At 33.4% G+C, this 24,523-nt stretch overlaps 1 protein-coding gene across 29 annotated transcripts in view; it reads right to left on the bottom strand.

Moving 5' to 3' along the window:
• ADGRL3 (adhesion G protein-coupled receptor L3) overlaps window positions 1–24,523 on the bottom strand; it is a 744,191-nt gene that overhangs the window by 457,691 nt on the left and 261,977 nt on the right. For 19 of the 29 annotated variants that reach the window (XM_081060173.1, XM_081060156.1, XM_081060146.1 and 16 more), the window contains exon 4: window positions 9,645–9,848. The exons of the other annotated variants lie outside the window; for them this stretch is intronic. In XM_081060173.1, coding sequence (XP_080916299.1) covers window positions 9,645–9,848 — 204 coding nt within the window. The remainder of the gene's footprint in view (window positions 1–9,644; window positions 9,849–24,523) is intronic. 29 annotated transcript variants of the gene reach the window in all.

Below are 24,523 nucleotides of genomic sequence, written 5' to 3'. Positions count from 1 at the left end.
CAACATTCCAGAAATGAATTTTTTTAAATGTTATTATATACTTTTAATAAGTGTTCACTCCAATACTACTTCAGCCTGATGATTTACAATTAACCAATGATCAAAATGAAAGAGGGAACTGAAATTTCAAAAATAGAAAAAATGTCACTAAACTTAGTCAGATTTTCTCAGTTCTAATATACATACATAAACCTAATCCTTTACTATTTGCTCTACTTATATATAGGGCATTTGAGAAAGATCACCGCATCACTAATTTATCAGTGAGAATCAAAAACACTTTTCTTTTTCTCACACATTTAGCTCATGCTCTGTCATCATCTTATTACATATGTGTGAACTTTCTGTGGATTAGCATTTGCTGAGGCTGCCAGAGGGGCAAAGCATAAGAAAAGTTTGGGACATCCCTTCAATTTACCAATTATACCAACCCATGATTTGATCACCTTTAACAGCCTATAATTGTGCCTTCTCTAAATGTAAGTGCATCCCCAGGATCTCTCGCTACCCATTTTCTTCTCTGCTTTGGCAATCTCATAAACCCCAATGGCTTGAACAATCACCTTTACATTGAAAATTTGTGACTTCTATTACCAGCAGTAACTTTTCTCCTGATATTTAGATTCCTATATCAGAATTCGCTTCACATTTACACCTCTAACCCAGCATTTCCTAGACCAAACTCATCATTTCTTTTTTCCCCCTAAAAAACAAAGCTTCCTCTTGAATCCTAATTCTGTGAATGGTACCACTCAGTCATGCAGGCATCTTTGATTCTTCCCCCATCCTCATCTCCTATGTCCAATTAGTAGCCAAACACTACAGATTCAATCTCTGTGCATTTCTCACATTACTGTCTTCTTTCTGTCCCCCCTGCTATCTCCCCAGTTCGGGCACTCATTCCCTTATGCCTTACCGCAACAACTTAACTGATCTCTCCACTTTCAAGTCTCTCTCTACCCTAAAATTTCCCACATAATCCTGACAGGTTCTAAACTACAACTTTGATCAAGAGCTTCCCAAGAATCCTGTCTGCAGACAAAATTATACACAAAGTGTTATCCTGACATTCACAACCCTCTACAAGATGGCTACCATCTGCCTTTCAAATTTCTGGCACCACTGCTTATTTCCTCATGTTCTTATTGTTGGTGAAACTAGACTGTTCACTGTCTGATGAAAATGTCATAATTTTCTTCAACTATAATTTTGTTCCCATAATTCAATGATCCAGAACTCCCTCCCTCTTCAAGCACCTCCCACCTATGCTTCCAAATGATCCTAGGGATTTTTCAAGCGTTAGTTAAAACATCACATTATCTAAGATTTCCCCATCTTCCCTTTTTCCCTGGCCCCATCCCACAGCAGGAATGCCATTTCTTTCTTAGTTTAAATCCTACAGCACTTTCATGACATCATATTTCACCAAATCATAGAGTCAAAAGCATACCAGTTTGGCTATTCTCTCTGTCACCAGCAAAAGATTTTAATTCCTTGAGGAAAAAAGTATCTTACAGAGGGTTCCATGTATATAACAAATATGTCAATTAAATTGAGTTATTTTCTCTCCTAAACATTATTTGAGTTATTTTCTCTCCTAAACATCAATGTTCAGTTATCTAAGCTCTGAATCCATGAATGTGCCCAAAATATAAAGCCAGTATTTTAGAACATTACTTTGTTTCTTCCCTAAACTAAACTCATAAACAGAAGTATTAATGAGTAACTACATAAATTCATTAAAAAGTATTCATGAATCTTCCAATATATATCTATGGTCTAATCATTACAAAACTGAAAGCCCACCTCCAAAAAAAAAGGGGCGGGGGTAGGTAACACTTATAGGTCTTAAGTACTAAATGCTAATTATGTGTAATACATTTATATATGATGCGTAATCATCACAACAGCAATATATGTACACTATACAGATGAGATAACGAAGATTTTTAAAATGTGAGTCCTTGGCCTTGATTAAGACGGATAATAAAGAGTAAAGCTGGGAATTAACCCAAATCTCTCTGACTCCAAAGTTCACGTAGTAACTGCAATTCCATACTACTATTCTCTCTGCTGCTGGGAAAGCAAATTGTTGAAGAACTAAAGATATGTCTAATAGCCAAGAAAAAGACATTGCTTCTTAAGAAGTAAAAGTTGGCGGGGGGGAAATCACCAATTTAATTAACTATATATACAAAATAAAAAATTAGAGTGGTCAGCCAAACTTCTGTATTTCTGTACTATAAACCTAGGAGAATAATGCCAGTCTATGAAAGTATAATGTTCTATGCACAACAAACCCTGCCCCACCCTTCCCTGTAATTTTAATTTGGGGGTAAGGCTTCTGTAAATATAATGGAGGTCTCCTCTCTGTAGCGGGGCTACATTTCAGATCTCTTTTATTACCACACATTGTTTGAGTTGAAGAAGAAACAAGAAAAAAAAAGGGAGTTTCTAGTAATTAACTTACTCTGAAAAGAATCTGTCACTGGTAGTGTAAACTTTGCTCCTTTGGAACATATATATAGTTATGAACACGTGGCAGATACTCAATTAATGAATTAATGAAACAACCTACAATACATCCCTAAGTAAATCAAAGAAATAAAACATTTTTTGGCTTGAATATCAAAGTTTAGCATTCGTTTTCCATCATTCATATCCTTTGTAACAAGAAAAATGTAATGATGAAAAATATTTTCATAAGCATTTTGAAAACCTACTCACATAATTCTCAGATGGAAAAGGAAAACAATTTGTAATTTATGCCAATAGAAACAAAAGCATTTGTCATATTTTCCTGCAAATACTTGAAGGACAAACTCACTAACATTTATTTTCAATTGCATACATCATCGTGGTACTTATAGCATTTGGGAAAGAAACAATATTGTAATGAAATGACTTAAAATCATGTTTACGGCCACAAAGATTATTATTAATTTTTTAACCTCCATACTTTACCTACTTCCATAGATGCCTATTATCTTTCATCTCACATGAAAATATGACCATAAATGTACATAAGAATTTTAAATAGTGACATGCACAGAATGTATTTTGCATATCAATTAGCCTGACATTTTGTCTGAACTGGCAAACCTTACCGATAGACACAAATAAATGTGAACAGAGACTTTACCTGAAATAATACTATAGTGTGACATAAACCAAGAAGCTAACAAGCACTTCGCAGGCCACATTATATCATTTCTCTTGCAGTAACAGTTACATCTAACATGCTGAGCTTATAAAACACAGGTTTTTCATTGCTGTGGAAACATTAATCTCCGTTCTTTTATAAGTTCTTTCATCTCCTTACCTCCCCATGAATTCCTAGACTTCACCTACACACTTCAGACTGTAATATAATAACAAAATTAGGACCAGCTTTTCCAAAACTTTGGGAGTAAAGGGAGTAAGAACATGAGAACATGCCAGAAGTTAACTCATCAAACTCAATATGAATAACACTAGTAAAAACGTATTAAGCTGAGTAACAGTCTTGAATTTTCCAATGATCATCAGTTATACCAAATGAAAATATAAGAGCCAGAAGGAAGTAAAGATATATTGTTTACCTTATGCACAGGCACAACTTTCAGGCTTCTCTAATTCAGAATCAGAGGGAGGTTAGGGATTGTTCTGTCAAGAATAGGGCTAGGAATGGGTGAAAGTGGAGAAAAATCAATCCAATTCAACCTATATTGAACTTTTAGCTAAGCAGAAGAGGACTCAGGTGGTATAGGACATTCCAACGAGAAAAGTTAGTATCATTTGCCAAAGATATAAAAGGAAGGGATGGGTCATGTTTTGTCTAGTAAATTGATAGAACTTCCTAGGGTTGAAAGTAAAGACGTATAGGGAAGTTGTTTGCAGTAAGAGAAAATGTGTTGCCTATTAATCTTATTTACTGTATGTATGTATGTATTCTGGTTCAGGTTTTAAAGCATCACACATTTACCTCTCCCTGCCCTTCATTTATTCCAGTGTTTACAACTTCTCTAGTCATGTTTGGAGTTCATGGTATACAGAAGAATTGGCTCTATTCTCATATCATTGTGTTACAAGCAACCCAACAAATCATCTTTTGTCACCCTTTCCCTGTCACTATTAGTTTATTGTAACACCATTATTTGTACAATTAGGTGAGCTCTGCAACTGTGGTCTTGAATCTATGACCTTAAAAGTGCTCATTTTTTGAGGGTAGCTTTCATTTCCTAGATTCTTAACCAATGCCAACATTAACCATCCTTAAGATAAAGCATTGCTTTCCAATATCATCAGAGGATATTGCTATTTTAATAATCATTTTTAATTAGGCAAAAGTGTAAGTCAAGATTCATTTTTGAGGCATTCTCTAAAGACACACAGAGAATATGTTTTGTTATTATTTTATGAAACTGTGTGCCATGTTACAATGTTAACGAGCGCAAATATGAGATCAGTCTCCTGATTCTTTCCAAATTCTGACATGGAACGTTCTACTCAGAACTGAAAGAATGCCAAATATGTCTAGGCCTGCAGATCAACCGTCCTAACTTTGTTCAATTTGCCTCTTTGCTACAGTACTGAAAAGTACATATTGCAAGTACACATATATATACTAAGAACTCTTTCAGCTATTTCAGGGGAACACAGGAGAGCTCAAAATCAGATATAATTTTGGCTCCACTACAACTCTGTTAGGTATTATTGGGAAGTAGAAGGAAGGATTGAAAGAGAATTGTAACAGACACTCTTCTGTTGCAGAATGTCTTATTACATCTAAGCCAAAATAGAATGTCTAATAAAGAATAGCAGTAACTTTTTATTATGCCCAACAAACAGCATTTTTTTTTCCAGATTTGTATATTGTACTTATCAGTTTTAAAATTTGAGGACAGAAAGTTGGGTTTCTATTCAAAGGAATATGTTGAAGATGTCATATGTAAATGTTTGGAAAACAATGCCATCATTCCTTATCAACTTTCTCCGTCTCTTCTTGTGTTTCTTATAACTGTAAGTGGCACAAACATTCATCATTCAATCTTCTGAAGCCAGAAACTTGGGTGTCCTCTTTGGATTTTTCCCTCTGTCTTACTCACATATCCAGTGAATCTCGAACTCCTGTCAAATGGTCCTCATTATCTCTAATGTCATTCACTCCTTAAGTCAGGGCCACCATCATTTCTTAACTGAATCAATAGAAAAACCTCCCTGTCTCCAGTCTTAAAGCCTCTAGTTCATTCTTCAAGTGCAGTTAGCAGGTCAATTTTGCTTAATCCTCTAAGATGAACTTAATTGTTCCATTGTTGCCATCAGAAAAATTCCACATTCCTCAAAATGTTATATAACACCATCCTGATCAGATCCTCGACCACTTCTCCAAATCATCCTGGACTGATGTCTAGAAATTATCCTTTGGACTACTATGTTCCAATTATACTGAACTAGGCCTTTGTGCTACTGTTTCCTCTACCTATAATAGTAGCTTTCTTCTTTTACCTCTGTGCTTGTCTAACTACTTACCACTTGTCTGTCAGGTCGCACCTTAGATGCCACATGATGTTCAGGGGCACTTTCTCTGACTCTACAAGACTGGGTGGGTGCTCCCTCCACATGCTCCATAGCACTCTATACTTGCCTCTGAAACAGGCATTCCCCGTATTGCCTCTTTGCTACACAGTTGCTATTGTGGGTGCCTACGTAATGGAATGGCCAGTGACATTAATAATTATCAGGGATATCGACGTAACCAAATGGGGTTTAAGTTCCCTTTCTTGAAAATTTAAACTAAAAGGCAATTAGACAGTGCCAGTTGGTGCTAAGAGTAGTGGTGTAACAATTGAGGTGACAGTCACTTACAACATTAATGAGCAAAGAAATCTGATGTAAAGTTCGAGAACCAAAGAAGAGCTAGGTTAATGGGGGCAAAAAGAAATTCCCTGATATTATTTACGTTATCCAAGATCCAACACACACAGTGTGCACACACATACATACATACACACACACACACACAGAGACACATTCGTTATCATTTTACAAACAACGCTGTTGCCTCTTTGGGCGCTGGGGAGAGTTATCCTCCAGCAGGCATTTGCCATTTGTACTCTATTTTTGTCTTCCAACACTAATTGAGAGACTAAGCGTTTGTGAATTCTCCATCGTTGTTTTCCTGGCACTTAGTGCAATACCCAGCATGCATTTACACTCAGTCCAATGTTGTTGAAAAAAATAAATGAGGGCAAAAATGAATGAAGAAGCTGCCAGTATTTAATAATTCAGATTAGTTGTAAAGACTAACTTTTGTTTACAGTAACAAAAAAAATCAAAAGGAGTTTTCTCCTCTCTTATAATGATCATAAAAGCATTCCCACCTATAAACATAAGAAGCCCCAAATGGGGGACAATAGAAAAAAATGATGAGAGTTTAATGTGGTTCTCCAGAAGTTCAGACAGAATACACAAGCCTCTCGTAAAAGCATTTTGGCTCTTGCAAAAGGTAGAGTTTATGATTTTTGTCAGGATTTAAATGCTTTTGCTGTATTCTGAGAGAACATTGTATGAACCATGAATACTATATGCGTGGTTTGCAGGAGGGTTATTTATAGAACATCTCAAAGAACATTTTATACATCTGCAAGAAAATCACAATTAAAGCGAGGAAAGTGCTGATAAAAAACACATTAACATTCCTTTAGTTTCAAGGAAAAGTCTTAATATCTAGTCATTCCCTGGGCACTCTGCCTTCAGACTCCTTCTGCCTTAATATGCTGCAGACAAAAATGTCTTCTTCTGAGAACAATGTTGTTTATGTTTGTTTGTTTGTTTTTTAAATTATTTATGTGAAGTCCTAATTCCTATGAATCCAAACATTCATTAACTCTCAAGAACTACTATTAGCTATCTGGAGTCAAATGAATGCAAAGAGAAAAAAAAAAGGCAGTTTAATTTCAAACCCATATAAGGATTCTGCGTTTGTTCGTTTGTTTTCATGTTGATATGGTTGTTTTTGCTGAGTTTCTACTTACTTACTTGTTTGGCTATCTACAGAACAAACATAAATTAACATTTTCAAAAGTAGTATCAATTTTATTTTTCAATCATATTACATTAATATGTATCTTTATTGTTTATATTTAGTTCTGAGTTTTCTCTATCTTAAAGTATCTTGTTTCTATAACAGGTTGTTTTGTTTTCAGAAAAGTAGAGGAGGGGACGAAAGGAAGAAATTTGAGACCACTGACATTTTCTTGTTTGCATTCTTCCTTTATTTTTCAATTTTAAGATCTCAAAATAATGTTGTATGTCTCGTTTCAATTTCATTTTTAATACCTGCCCAATCACTCTAGCTGCATGCACTATCTTCTAAATCAGGAAAGATTATGCCCTTGTAATATTTACTTATTTTTCTTTATTCTTCCTATAGTGAGCACTAAAAGATGACCTTTAGTTGCTTTGTGTCTCACTGATAAAGTTGCTTTTGCACAAAAGCAATGTTCAAAAAGTATTGCCTCATCATAACAGATTAGCACAATTCTGTTGGCTCCTTTTAAATCACATGGCATTGTGCTAAGTAGAGTGGCTGTAGGGGAAGTGGGCTGGGCCCATAAATCACGTGACATTTACCTCAGTCTCCCTTTATAAGATCACAAGAAGGTTGCCTTATACCCTCATTTCCATTTCTGTCTAACACAGAAAAAATTTTTTCCAATTTATAAATTGATAGAACCTAATTTATAAACCATTTCTGCATTGCATCCTGCCACATAAATGGCAAAAAGTGAAAGTTATTAATATAGAAAAATCTTATTGAGCTTTAAAAGTTGGGGGACATTTAAATTCAGCCAACTCTTTAGTAAAAGTTCTACAGGAAAACTATTCTAACTGATGAATGTTCTGAATTTTTGTCACAAGACAGAACTGCCAACAGGGAATGGTGTGGTTGTGTGTGTGAGAAACGGAGAGAGAGACTGTGTGTGTGTGTGTGTGTGTTTATTAGTTGGTGATTTAAATATTTATAATGTTTACTCAAAAATTAATCTTCCTTTCCAGATTTCTACATCATTAATTCTAGAAATTGTGATGAATGTATATGCACTGAAGTAAACTAATTAATATTAATTTTATATTATTTTTAATATAAATCAAAAGCCAATATCATGATGAAAACTTTGTGACAGTTGAAGCACATTCTGGGGAAAATATTACTGTACCCAGTTTAGAGAATTTCAGGTTTGAAATGGTAAATAAAACAGAAAACAGAAAAGTAAAATGTAAAGTTCTTACAAAATGCTTAATATACATTTTCCTTAAAATTTTCAGAACACATTGCAGTCAATTCTACTTGCTTCTATTAAAGTATATGTACTCCCCCACCACTGACCCTCAACCCCTTTCCACCCCAATCATCACCAACAAGGAAGAAATGTTGAAGTGAATGGAAACAATCTAGGTCATTGACTGAACGATGGGACTGAGGGGACAGAGTCCCGTGAGTGTCAAGTTACCCACACGCCTTATCTTCTATTGGCTGCAGTAATCAGAGTTAAGTGTAACTCTCTTAAGTCTCTGGAATCTCAAATGGATTTTTGATGCATCTCCCTTAGTCCCTGAATCAAAACAAAGTAGTCTGACTTATTTTATCAAAGAATTCTGCAATGGGGTTTGGGAGATAAGGTCAACTAGTATAGTGGTATTTCACGTTTCTTTGCCAGTATTTCTTGTATGTATACCTCCTTGAAGAAATTAGAGGGTAAGAGTGTGACTGTGTTTTGGGACAACACTTGATATTTATGATTCAACCAGCCAAATACTTCCTACCTTTTTTCATGTGTGACAAAGAAAATTATAAATATAATATTATGTGATATAGATTATAAATAAATACATAATTTTATATTACAGCATATTATATTCTCTGAAGGAGATAGAAGTGTGCCTATATGGAGTTTAATGAGAAAAAAAGAAGTTACATTACCTAAATATTATGTGAAGATACAATAAAATATAATGTACTAGGGTAAAGAATATTATTAAATTTTGTGCAAATATTATATAATATACCTCATTGGAGCATCATGAGCTGGATGTCACTCACTGTAGATGACAGCTGCAGAGACAGTATTATAAATTAAGTACTTTCCAACATTTTTGTAAGAAACTTAGGTGTTTTTTTTTTTCTGTAGCCATCACTTTTCTATCAGATTTTATGATTTAAATGACTATACACAATTCCTAACCAAGATGTTTTCATCATAATCTCCTCAAAATTTTGGTAGTTTCCATTGACGAGGTTTTTCTTTCCAACAAGTAGGTGGTGAGAAATAGTAAAAGTTGTATTTTATAACCATTCAAATTTCACAAGACTTGAATTGTCACTAAAAGTAATTTTAAATTTCCAGTCATAATGCAAAGATATTTTAAACTCATTCAGAAATTTAAAGTGAGACATTGTAAAATAACGAGGCTCTAATGTAGACATGCATTCATCGCTAAACAACTGGCAAGAAGACAGCTAAGTGCAAGTATCAGCCACAGTGAGTGGATGCAGAAAATATAGAAACTTATGAAAAGACACAGGGCACTGCCGAGGACTGAGCCTCCCAGGAGCACCTGCCCAGCCACCCCCAACCCTCCTTCCCTACCGCTGGCCGCACCTTGGGCTGTGATCTGGGCTCCTTGGACACCTGGACCACGAACTCCTCTGGTAGCTCCACGGGGCCCTTGTCTGCGATGAGCAGTGGCACGCTCCGCAGCTGGCTGCTGAAGAAGATGTCTGGGTGGTAGAGCGCCTCCTGGGCTGCGCTCAGCATGTCGCAGTGGAGCAGCGAGGTCCGGATGTCGCTCACTGTGCTTGCCACCTGCGGGAACCGCAGGGCGCACCATCAGACTCCACTCAGCTCAGGCAGGCCTCAGAGGAGCCTTGCAAGAGGCTATTCCCAAGGCTGCTCTCTGCTGCAGGCCATAGGCCCCGACTCCAGCCACCCCAAGCCCCACTCAGACAACCCTGGAGCTGAGGAGATCATATCTCCTGGTCCTAGAGTTAGGACTGTGTAATTAAACACTATTTTAGTTAAACACTATCTTAGTTAAGCACGATCTTAAGGAAGCAGAAAACTTCATCCTAATCCCCAACAATGATTAGAAAATTAGACATCATTATTGAAAGCAGAGAAAGCTACCTGAAAAATATAAATATTATCTATAGTTTTACAGATTTACAGCATTTTATGTAAATTATGGACAGTAATATCTGTAAGTATGAAAAAATATTGGTTACTAAATTAAATATTTACACACAAAAATCTTGATAAGGTATTGGGTGAAGAAAGTTTCAGAGAGGTTTTTGTTTATTACTTTTGTTTTGTTTGTTATATTGTTACACTGACATGGATTATTTTATATTTATTTATAGGTTTCAGGTTATTTAACATTTTTTGAAAGATACTGTATTAAGAGCATGATGGACATTAAGGTGAAAAGGATATACAAACATTTTGGCCATTTATATACACAGTGATTTTATTGACAAATGGTACATAGTACATAAATGAATAAATATGAAAGACCAAGACAATAATGAAAAAATAAAATTGCACACATGACTTTTTTTTAACAATTCACAAAACGTCATACATTATATGCTATGAAAAACAGAGCTGTTTAAGTACAGGATTTTTTCTGGTGAATTGGTACATGAGATACGCATTTCTCTACACTAAATACAACTAGTGTAATAAACAGGAATGATAATGAAAATGTTCCTGCTAAAGAAAAGAAGGTTTTACAAAGAAAAAGATTTTGCTTTACACAATTATTTTTAATATACTATAACATGCATATTTAAAAACATATTAATAGTATATGGGTACCATGCAATAGTCAGGAGAAAAACTAAGAAATTCAATAACGCAAGAAAATTTTATAATCATCTAATACCGGAAGTTTATACAGTGGAGCTACAATTTCGTGATATATAAAATATTTGCAAATTAATAATGAAAACATGTTTTGTTCCAAATCACAAGAAATAATACAGCCCTTATAGAAAACCAAAAAAAAATGATATTAAGAAATCTGTCAATCAATCCATCTATAATAAGAATATTTAGATTATAACTCTAAGATATCACATTAAAACATTTTTATTTATACTCATTATAATGTATAAATACTAAAACATCTAGGCAAAAGGTAATCTAAATATTATTTTGATAGTTTTTGTGAATGAAAAAGATGTCAAAGAAGGAAACAAGTTTTAAGATGAAAAAAAGTTGTTAAAAATCAAAATCTCGAAGTAATTGCCCCGTTTTATGATTAAATCCAGTGACATCCTTTCTAATCTTTTTGATTTCTAAAATATCCTTCTCCTCATTGCCCAGAATGACAATGTGACAATTTTTAAATTATCTTTTACATTAATACCTACAGCCATGTTTTCCCTAACATCTTTATATATACTCTAGGAAAGGAAATTAGCAAAATATTATAAAGCTATATTATCCTACAAGCTTCAGTTACAATAAAGTTGAAAAATTTCACCCTCAGCCAAGTTAACATATATGGACATTTGGAATAATGGGCCATGTGCTTATTTATTCATTCATTAAACAAATACTTATTGAGTTCCGTTATATGCCAGATCGCAGATCCTTTATTAACTGCTGGAGATGTTGGTGAACAAAACAGACCACATACTTACTTTAATAAATCATCCATTCTGGTGTGGGAGACATACACATGCAAATAGATAAATGTTTTGAATACTAGATAGAGATGAGTAATCTATAGAAAGTTTAAATATGATAATATGTGGAAGCTATTTATTTTAGGCTTTTATGGAAGACTACAGGAGTAAAATTTAAATTAAGATATCAAGTTGTTAGTCATATAAAAATCAGGAATAAAGAGCAATCCAGGCTGCTGCAAAGGCCTCAGGCTAGAACCAGCTTGGTCTGTTCTAGAAATAGCATGTCGGTTAATGAAGCTGGATGTAGTGGGCTAGGAGAAGAATGGTCTGAAATAAGATCAAAAAGTTTAGCAACACTCAGATCACAAACTTTGTAAACCAGGACAAGGAGTTTAGTTTTGGGACAATCAAGCATCTGTTTAGGATACTAACTAAAGCTCCTAGAAAAGAAGAACAGGACAGGAGAGGGGCAAATGGGAAGAGTGATCTCTACTGAACTAGAGATCAATTATTTCATTCACGGCAAATTTCTAGAGCAGGCAAATAATGACAATGGATTTAAAATGCATATAAAGTAGAATCACCATCAGCTGAAAAATATGTCAGTGTCATTAGTAAATGACAGAATCTCAGTTTAAATAAGAAATAAGAACATGCTCAAGGTCTAGGTATCTAGAAAGAGTAGATATGGATCAGAGAATAAAATGATTTTACGGAGTGAGACTGAGGAATAAAAAAATACCAGGAAATTAAGTAGACTTGACTCTTGAGTTGAAGGAAATTAGACATCAACGTATTCTATGAAGCAGGAATATCTTATGTGTCTACAGATTAGACTCTCTTTAAATTCATCATCTATAAAAAGATCCCAGAATCACCATCACTGGTGGAAAAAGTGGAAGGTCAGTTACACTGCCTACATGGAGAAGGTACTGGCATCAAGACAACTATACCAATGGAACAGAATAGAGAGACGAGAAATATATGGTCAATTATTTTTGATAAGGGAGCGAAGAATACTCGCTGGAAAAAAAAAAGACAGTTTCTTTAATGGTGCTGGGATAATTGGATATTTACATCTAAAAGAATAAAACTGGACCCATTTCTCATACTACTCAGAAAAACAAATACAAAATAGATTAAAGTTTTAAATGTAAGACGTGAATCCATAAAACTCCTAGAAGAAACCATAGCAATAAAGCTCCTGACATGGGTCTTGTGTGTGTGTGTGTGTGTGTGTGTACATATATATATATATATGATATCACATCTAAAGCACAAGCAAAAAAAAAATAAAAATAAACAAGTAGGACTACATCAAACTAACAACCCTTTTGCACTACATAAGAAACAATCAATGAAGTGAAAAGACACCCTAAGGAATAGGAAAAAATATTTCCAAACCATGTCTGATAAGGAGTTAGTATCCAAAACACATAAAGAACTCATACGACTCAATAGCAAAAACAAACAAACAAACAAACAAACAAACAAAATACAAAATGAGATATCACCTTGTGTTTGTAACAATGGCTATTAGCAAAAAGGCAAGAAATAACAAATGCTGGCATGGATGTGGAGAAAAGGGAACCTTCATGCCCTGTTGGTGGGAATATAAATTGGTATAACAACTATGGAAACAGTATGGAGGATCCTCAAAAATTAAAAATAGAACTACCACATGATCTAGCAATTCCACTTCTGAGAATATATCCAAAGGAAATAAAAACACTCACTCAAAAAGATATGTGCACCTCCAAGTTCCAGCAGCATTCTTTACACTAGCCAAAACACACAAAACAACCTAAGTGTCTATCAATGGAAGAATGGATAAAGACGTTCTGAAATGGAATATTATCAAACCATAAAAAAAAAAAAAAAAATTAGCAAATCTTACCACTTGCAATTATCATGGATGGACTCTGAAGACATTATGTTAAGTGAAATAAGTCAAACAGTGATAGAGAAATAAGCATCATCTCACTTACATGTGAAATCCATTAAAAACAAACAAACAAACAAAAACTCATAAAAGAAGAGACCACACTGTGATTACCAGAGGCAGAGGGGTCGGGGTGAGGAGGACCTAGAGAAAGGTGGTCGAAAGGGACAAACTTCCAGTTTTCGGATAAATAAGTACTAGGAATGTAAAGTACAATATGACGACGATAGCTCACACAGCAAAGTTGTTAAAAGAGTAAATACTAGAGTTCTCATCACAATGATAATTTTTTTTTTCCTGTTTATGTTTCTTCTTCCTTTTCTTTTTATTGTTTCTATAAGAGAAGATGGATGTCAGCTGAATCTACTGTGGTAATCATTTCACAATGTATGTAAATCAAACCACAAAACCATCATGTGTGCCTTAAATATATACAGTGATATATGCCAATTATTTCTCAAAAAAATACAAACTGGAAAACTGCATATCTGATCAACACTTCATTTTTTAAAGATGGGTTTACTGTTTTTTTTTAAACTTTGAATTGCTTGAATAATAGATATTTAATATTCATAAGTAATGTAAATTATTGCCATAATCAAATTGTCCACATAATCTTCATTTTCAGATTTTTTTTTTTACCATTTCAACACTTTGACTCTGCTTTCCTAGTGGGCAAGCATGCAATCTGAAAATTAATATTTCATAATCTATTGAAATGATAAAAATGTTTCCCCCATGTTTATATATAGTCTCCAAAATCAAAGGGCATCACAGCATTCAAGTTCTTGAATATTGGTTGTAGATAAACATGAGGCAAGAAGAAAAGGAAAAATATTAAGCATGTAAGAGGTAAAGTATTTATAATGGTAGTAATGAAATTTCTATATTTCTATGGAGCTTATAATGTAAATAAGTAACAAAATACCAGATTTCTCGTATATACTTTCAGATATCAATATTGATTTATAAATAGTAATTTAAAAAATACTAAATAAGCATTGCTTCCAACCAATTTCAACTGTTTCTGTTTCCTTGTTCTCCTTAGATTAGCAGCTATATAACTCAGTCATTTAGTTTCTTCCTCCAAACATTTATTGATCATAACAGCGAGCTTGGAATCTAGACAAAACAATGGTCTGCAGTACTAAAGTATTTCTAAAGTGAGAGAAATGCTAACAACAAAATACCACCAAAATGTACTTATCAGAGTTTCAAGTGATTTAACTTTCATAAACTAAGAATGTTTCTCACAAATCATTTCTTTTTGTGTGTCAGGGTAATATTTTTTACTATATCTTTTCAGTAATTAGCTAACTGTAGGCCATATGGAGTTTAAAATGTACTATAATGACAGCTATGACCTAACCGACATGTTCAATTTTACCTTCACTATTATCTCTTGGATTAAATATCTATTCTCCTATATGTACCTTTGTTTAAATTATCCTTCCTGGCAGGAAACCTTTTCCCCTACTGCTCAGGCTTACCAAATATCACTCTTTCTATAATTTTCCTAAGCTGTTCAGTATGTATATGATCAGCACCAAATTTCACACTAATTCCTTCCCATTCTATAATAAAATCTAAAATTTTATATCTACTTTTAAATTAAAATTTAAAACTTCTAATAATTTAAATTTGTTTTGTTTTTTATTTCTACAGTTAAGGAAATACAATATTGCTTTTTTCCTTAAATAAAACTTTATAAATTTTATTTGTTTTGTTTTATAATTTCTATAGGTTGTTTTGGTTTGTTTGTTTCTAATTTAAATTATAGGTCTACAAAATAAGGCAAATGCTCTGTTGGTTATTAAAATACCTTTGGAAGAAGCTATTACAAGATGGTTCAGATATTTCAATTTGCACTTCTTTTCTAACAACTATTTTAAATGTCATTGCATCGTTAGATTGATGGCTCTGAGTCTATTTTTTCACTTAAAATTACTGATACTACTACCTATGACTCACTATGTATTCACTGAGCTATTCTGTGTAAAAGTGTTTAGCTAACTGCAAAGTGCTATGCAAATGCTATATTGAAATACTTATAACAACAAACAGTTGATTGATAGGGCAGGTCTAATCCAACCTCAGATTATATATGTGTGTGTGTGTGTGTGTGTGTGTGTGTGTGTGTGTGTGTGTGTGTATGTATGTATACTATGAAATATATATGTGTGTGTGTATATATATATGTATATATACATATATACGTATATGTATATATACATATATGGAGGGGACGGAACAGAAAGGGGAGAGAGAGAGACTATTACTTCCAATTATTTTCTAGTGAGTAAAGGTACATTTCCCAATCCTGCTTTCTTATGCATACCTGAAAGCCTCTACTTTTCCCTTAGCACCTTCATTTTGCCCATATTAAAAGATTACATCTTTCCTGACTTCTCCCTAAGGTGTTTGTGACAGCTGCATAATTTCTTTATAGGCTGGGTAGTAATCTGAAACAATAGTCATAAAAGTTCCTTTAAGCACTTGAGTAAAGATGCCACCAGGTAGAAATTATAATGTGGAGATTCGAACAGTGAGAAAAATCTGTTTCAATTCTGGGTCTTACAAGAAAATGGCTCAATAGCTATCAATAGTCCACCTGTGCAATATGAAGCAATGTTCATAGTATACCTGGATATTATTCAATTTAACTCAACAGACACATTCACTAGACTGAATGGTTTCATGAAGTGTCAGTATACCCTATGTGAGTAAACAATTTTCCCCTCAAGCTAGGTTGTTCACTCCTCTACAAAAAGCTTATTGTAGTAAAATAAACATATTTTGTCTAAACTTTCATTCACCAGAAGACTGAACAATCAAGTTATAAAAGTTGTATAAGACATTCTGAGAATAGTGGAAGAGTCAAATACTTGGCTCTGAATAAAGCTAAAAGGAACCTTAATTCCTAGTGTTAAAAAAAATGAAAAAAACAAAACAGAAAAAAAAAAAAAAGATTTAAACTTTAGTTTTAATTGGCTTTCAAGTCTGGCATCTTCCATGTCCCAGAAACAGTAGGGAAAATTCTGGACTATTCAATGTATCATGTATCGGTGGCTTACATTGTAATATTTTGAAGAAAATGATTCAACCATTTGTGAAAATGAGTGAGCAGAGGGCAAAGTTTCTGTTATGTGATATAAAATCTGACAAAGATATTACTGTAACCCAACTTAAACAAAATGCATATTACACATCATATTCATCAAATAAATGATAAGTTTTTCTGTTCTAACTAAAAATACCTCCATACTGTAAACATAACGTAATAAGATTTAAATTCATGGTAACACAAATAAAATTCTAGAATTTATTAATTGGAGAATACTGACTTTCTTTTAATTTCCTCTACTCCCCTCTAAATTTTAATGGTATGGGAAGTTGTGCTTTCAGAATTTTGTAAAGTAAAACATTTCTTTAAAAATTTGTATAACTAGAGTAGCAAGGTACTTTTCTTTAATCACACGGCTAATTTTACTTGATGTGTGGGAAACAAAGGTAAAAAAGCAAAAACAAAACAACAAACATACAAAACCAAAAAACACATTTTGACAGATATCTGTCTTGTTAGTGAGTTCTCCCTATCCTAAGTTAATTATAACTGGATATCTCTGAAGATATTTGAGAAGAATGCAAACTTTTAATCTATTTTTTTCTGGTAGTGAGAGGTTACTCCCTCCACTCCCTCCTCAATACACATACAAAACAGAATGCAAAATGCTGGTTAACAAGAAAGCAGATATGTTAACAGGCTCACATGTCAAAATGATCTATTACATTATGTTGGTAGTACATACACACAGTGTAATTATTATTGGACACCCACTTTTAAAAATCGACATTGTGGTTTTTTATGTCTGTGCAGAGGCAAGACATCAAGCTTGCCTCCTAACAACAGCCAGTATCCTATAAAACATTTGGGCTATCAAGGCTATTCCAACTGTCCTGAGCTATTGTGACTAATCTAAAAGGCTTCCTTTTAAGCAAATGTGTAGTATTTCCTGGAGGGAGAGCATCATGCCAGCTTGCTTTGAATTTTATGTATTATCTGTCTTCATTATTAAAACATGTGCCCTTAAGGTTTGCAAGTTCACCAATATAATTATCAAAAGGAAAAGAAAAAATCATTGCTAAAGAGTCACCACCATTGTTGATTTGTAACAAGAGATACAGAATAGTCCTAATCTAATTCAGGTAGGGTCTAGAATTACTATCTTCATGGTTTCTTTAACAGCTTAGAGAGCAGTAATGTGTGAAAGCCAACTGTTCATTCTTTTTATAAATACAGTTTTTTGTTTGTTTGTTTTATGGATCTTATCTAAATGTATCTGGATTTTTTCCCCTCATGTCATCTATTATTCTCTAATGCAACAACAAAATTAATCTGTTTTAAAATCATCTGAGTTCAACAAAATAATGAATCATTGTAAAATGCTATTTTGATTTCTCATATTTTTTTCATCTTTTTATTTAATCAAAACAACGATTTCTCAAATTCAGCTCCATGTGTTTATCCCTTTAACTTCACATTAAACTAATAAAACCAAAGTAAACTATATCTATCACTCAGTATTCAATGTCTTTGACATTCAATTCAATGTCAAACCTGGGATGAATAGTGAAGACAGAAATTTTATTAGGCTTATAGTCTAATTAAAAGCACAGGGTTTTACTCAGAATAGCTTTTCAACACTCTTTTAACATTTTTTTCAATGCTGGTCTAAGCTTAAGATGCTCATTAGTAACTCATTAAAAACTTAGTTACAATCCAGTGGGTGAGTCCTGAATATAATGATGGAATGTGTATACAAATGTGTAGGCTCATAATTAGAGAAACTGTCCCATTTGGGGATTAAGAATGCACAATGCACTCTTTGAAAAATTCTATGTAAAGTAAGTGACCCCAACATGGTGTTGTATTTTAAATTTTGCTTACTATCCAAGTCACTTGTTTTTAGTTCTAATTTCAAAGGTATGATTTAATGACCACATTCTCCCAGGATTAAACTTGTAAGGCTTTGTGGGAGGGCCTTTCTATACATTATTGTACTTAATCCTCACACTATAATAAGATAGGCCTAATTACCCCTTTCACAAATAAGGAAACTGTGAATCAAATTGGTTAAGGTCATGTGTCTTGGAAGCCACAGAATTGGAATTAGACTCTAAGGCTTGAGATCTTTCTTTTCATTCCACAGGACCATGCTAATTAGGATTTTCAACCATCTTTGATTAGACAATACTGTAAACTTCAGTTTCCTGGATTCATGTAAATATGACTTCCTATACATGCTGAATTCCTCCACTTGCGGTTTCTTAAAACTGCAGAAGCTCTTCTGTATCATCATTTGTAAATTATTCAATATCTTTATTGAGCTTCCTCCTAAACTTTTATTCCCAAATAGTAGTATTTCGAATGAACTTACTTGCCCGAAATAGGGCAAGTGTGCTAGGATTCTGGCCATATAAATCCTCATGTTCTCTTCTGATTCTCATGTTTGTTTGTTTATAGATGCAATGTGAGGGGTACCAATATACAATATGTAAGTTTGATAGACAGCTGTAATGGATTGCATCATCTTCTTGAGATGAAGCAAAAGGTATCCAGTAGTTTGCAGAACATGTTAAAGAAAAGGAGTCTATGGAAAAAAATTAAAGACTCAATATTTATAATATAATTTGAGCAAAGACACAAAAAAAATATAACTAAGAAGACTTCCAAAATCTGGAAGGACAAGAATTCAGACTAGAATAAATATAGAAACTTTTTGGCCACCATGATTAAACCTCAATGTTCTTTATAATTTTCTTAGGGAGGAATAATTTTAAGCTATTAGTAGAACCCAATGAATTACCTGGTTTTGTATATATGTCACTGCTATACACTTCACATATCAGAGTGAAGTTTCAATGACTGTCAAATACGAATTTCTGTCATCATAATAAAAACATGAATTCTTGAACTACTTTTAGAAATCAAACGTGTATGAAAAAGGGTAGGTGGAATGAGACTAGGAAAATGGTATATAATTTCAAAGTGAATGTAAAATACATGAGATTTAAGTGAGTAAATCCAAGCAAAAAAACCTTCCTTAGAATATGCAGTCTAAAGAACTCTTACATCTAAATTTATCCTAATACCGTGTTTGCCCGAAAATAAGAGTAGGTCTTATATTAATTTTTGCTCCAAGAGATGCATTAGGGATTATGTTCAGGGGATGTCATCCTGATAAATCATGCTACTGTTAGGTCTTATTTTCCGGTTAGTCTTATTTTGGGGGAAACACTGTATCTTCTAGTTTTTTCTAAAATGTATATATTCTAGAAAGAATACTTGGAACTCAATAAAAAAAAATAAAAATTAAGAAGTGATTAAGTAATATTTCTTTAAGTAAGATATATAAATGGCCAATGGGTATATGAAAAGAAGCTTGATATCATTATGCATTAGAGAAATGCAAAACAAAACCAGGAGATACTATTTCATCTTAACTAGGATAGTTAAAATAAAAAAGACAATAAGTCTGGGTAAGGATGTTGAAAAATGAGAACGCTTATTGTACTGTTTAGAATGTATAACTGTGCAACCACTCTAGAAAATGTTTAGCAGTTCTGAAAAATGCTAAACATAGAATTATGTGATTCAGCAATTCCAGTCCGAGATGTATACCAAAGAGAAATGAAAACATGTCCACACAAAAACTTGTATATGGGGGCTGGCCCAGTGGCTCAGGCAGTTGGAGCTCCCTGCTCCTAACTCCGAAGACTACCGGTTCGATTCCCACAAGGGCCAGTGGGCTCTCAATCACCAAGTTGCCGGTTCAACTCCTCCAGTCCCTCAAGGGATGGTGGGCTCCGCCCCCTGCAACTAAGACTGAACACTGCACCTTGGGTTGAGCTGTCACTGAGCTCCCGGATGGCTCAGTGGGTTGGAGCGCATCCTCTCAACCACAAGGTTGCCAGTTCAATTCCTTGACTCCCGCAAAGGATGGTGGGCTGTGTCCCCTGCAACTAGCAACGGCAACTGGACATGGAGCTGAGCTGTGCGCTCCACAACTAAGATTGACAGAACAACTTGACTTGGGAAAAAAAATAAAAAAGTCCGGAAACTACACACTGTTCCCCAATAAAGTCCCGTTTCCCTTCCCTAATAAAATCTTAAAAAACAAAACAAAACAAAAAAAAACTTGTATATGAATTTTCATAACAGCATTATGCAGAATACCCCAAAAGTAGAAATAACCCAAATATCCATCTACTTTTAATGTGGTTTATTTATATAATGGAATATTATTTGTCACTAAAAATATTCAAATATAGATACATGCAATGATACACATAAATTCTATGTTAAGGGAAAGAAGTAAATCACAAAAGATCACAAATTGTGTGATTCCATTTAGACGAAATGTCCAGAATAAGCAAATCCATAAAGACATAAAGTAGATTAGTGGTTGCCAGGGACTTGGGGGGGGCAGTAAGGGAACCTGTTGTGACTACTAATGGCTATGGGGTTTCTTTTTGGAGGACTAATAACATTTTAAAATTGATTGTGGTGATCATTGCACAACTGTGCATACACTGAAATCCACTGAACTATACACGTTAAAACGGTGAGTTTTATGGTATACTAAATATATCTCAATAAAGCTGTAAAAATTCCATTTATACATTATAAATATATTAGTGCTTTAGAACATTTTTAAAGCTGCATTGTATCTTTTATAAATATCTTCTCCATTTATCACAAGAGGACTCCACTTTTCAGAATCCTTTATAGGTGTGGCTATGAGGCTGGGTTTTATTAAATGGCAATGGAAGAAGAGACATGCACTACTTCCAAGCATATCCATGAAAACTCTCCATTAAAATCCGCACATTCTTGTTCTTCCTTCCTGAGGACTAGAATGGCAATGACCCTCAGAATGACTTTGGAAGTCTCCTGCCATTTGACTAGGTCTCTGAATAACTGTTAAGAGCAATAGAATGACATCCACACCCCTACGTCCACTCCCTACAACACAGTCTAACAAGAAACACCTACCTACCTTGGATGTTTGGTGAACAAGAAAATATTCTCTGGGAGCCATTCTTAATTTTGGAATCTATTGTAACTACCGACTAGTTTATCTGATGTAATACACTGTTCAAAAATGGAGATTAAGGTAGGTAATTTAAAGAAGTCTTCCTCTAGAAGATTTATAACATATAATATGAAACACACACACACAATTGATTTAATCCCATCTTAACTAATCCGTGTCCTAGAGATTTGCTTTTCTGAGGAGTCATCGCTATGACACTGCAACACAGATAAATAGAGTTCTGTTTCAGAGATCTCAGTTTTACAATTAATCAATTTGCTTAATTTAGAGATTTTCTTTAACTATTGTATTTTTATAATATATATTTTATGATTGACTGGGCAAGTGTCTTCCTATTACTCTTCATTTCTGTTAACTTTTCTATTGTTTAATATTCAATACATACTTTAGAATATTTTTTTTTTAAATTTCGACACAGAATAGCTTAAATTGGTACGGTGAATGCAGTTGTGTAAAAATCTATAGAAATTAATTTGTAAACATTTGTCTATTTTGCTGTCAGTCTTTTCATCCAAGAACATGGTATACTTCATATCTTCTTTCATAACCACCAGTAAAGCTTCAGAGTTTTCTTCTTACAGATTCCATACATAGTTTGCTCTGATATTTCCTAAGCAACGCAAGCATTTCATTGTTGTTTTTACTCAGAACAGCAATGAAATGTGAGTTACTTAGTTGCGTAGAATATGTATGTGTGATTCATATATCTGAACTCAGAGTGATCTCATTTAAAGAAAGTTTTTACTTCTTGAATCTACCAAATATGTACATCATTATACACCTTCAAAGGATAATTATATCTTAACATTTGCATATTACTATTCTTATTTATGTTTTGTTCATTATTACATTAGCCAAAAGTTTTGTAATTGTTTTAAAGAGATTGTGGTAATAACAAATAAGGTCATATTAATAATTTATTACCATTCATTTAAGACAGTTGTTAATTAACCTAAAAAGGAAGCACTCTTTTACTTTCCATATCTCAAGAGATTTTTTTCTATTGGTACAGAAGTATAGTCAAATTTTATATACAAGCATTTTCCCTTATATTTGTAATGATAACATGTCAATGACAGTCATTGTTAGACCATCACCATTATGGTTAGATAAGCAATGGTTCCTTCATATGATGCAATTTGAATAAGTTTATGAAAAGCGTAGAATTGTCCAGATTTTAAGGTTAAATCAAAATGAAAGACAAATTTAATTTCTAAGATTATTCTATTTTCAGGAAAATATGTGCACAAATACAAGACAGCAGGAAAAAAATCTAACACACCTTAATATTAATTATATCAGTGAGTCATAGGACTATTAGATTTTTGCTCTCTGATTTAAATTTCTATGAGAATTACTTTGACAATAAATAGGTGACACCTGTAATGAAAAAGGACTATATGAGAGTATGTTCTTATACTTTACCAGCAAGCTAAAACCTTGACTTTGGGACATTCAAATCACCACAAACTATAATATGTGTCGATGAAATAAATATAAAAGGATTATCAAATGCCACTGTGAGAGACCATTTTTGTACGAAGATCTGTATCTATTACTTTTAAAAGTACAACTAGCATATTTCTCTTGCAAATCCTTAACTAGCCTATTTGATCAAATATTTTCGTATATATTTTTTTCTGATAGCAAGACAATTTCCTATATGTAAAGAAACTAATGTTATGAAAATATAGGGGAAATATAGATTCAAATAAAATGAAAACATAAAGGTTTATTTTCAATTTATCAATTAAAAACCTGGAAAGGTAGAGATTAACTCTAATTTTCAAAAAGGCTTTTTTCTAAACTGTCAAATTAAAACAGAGCTTAATATGTAGTCTCTTATTTCCATGACAAATTAATGAGACTCTTTCCTACTCATTTCAATTTTTTGACTGGACAGTAAGGAATCATTTCCTAATCAGAATGGAGGAAATAAAGGCATAAAAAATGTACCATGGATACTTATATGAAATTATAAATGTTAAGAACACTACCCTTACACTGAGAACGAAAGTAAATAGCAATGCAAAAAAGAAGAAAACAGATAAGTACCTATGTATCTATATATTACACATCCCGTATTTTTAAATTCATTCAACATCAAGTCCATGACTACCCTGTTGCAATCACAGTTCACCCCAAGTGCAAGAAATATAAAAAATAAGGTACTATCTTAACCACCTCAAGTAAGCGCAATATATAAAATTTGAAAATACGAAAATGCTATTTTACTCTCAAGGCATACACATTACTCTTGAGTATCACTACAATAAAATTCACATATAACATGTTTTGCAAGTGTGAAGGCAAAATAAACTTTTCTTCTAGTTGATAACCTGCATACTAACTGTATAGGGATGCTCTCTAAACACAGTCTTCCAAAGGAACACTGTTAGACATGCGTATTTGTAGTTTACACTGATAGCAGAGACTACATAGTTAACTTACAGAATATATATTTTGAAATTCAGTTCTAAATGGCTAATGGAGATCATGTTGGATGTATTCACAGTAACCTCATAAATCAGGCCATGACACAGACTTTTCTGTATAACATATTTGACCATGAAAAGAGTGATATTACTACGAATCTCGCAAATTACCTAGGCTGGCAAACATTATAAACATTTCAAGGATGATTAATTTCTAAAAATAACAAAGTTAAGCAGAGCTGAGAAGTCAATCTGACTTTTTCACACTTAATAAAACATGACTTCATAAAAAGAATTATATAATAAGATGTTCTGTAGTTAAATATAATCCTGTACTTTCTCAAGCTTCACA

Source organism: Rhinolophus hipposideros (assembly GCF_964194185.1).
Source record: "Rhinolophus hipposideros genome assembly, chromosome: 1".
NCBI classification, from domain to species: Eukaryota; Metazoa; Chordata; class Mammalia; order Chiroptera; family Rhinolophidae; genus Rhinolophus; species Rhinolophus hipposideros.
Note: the sequence above shows the minus strand (reverse complement) of the source record. Positions and strands in the feature narration are given on the sequence as shown.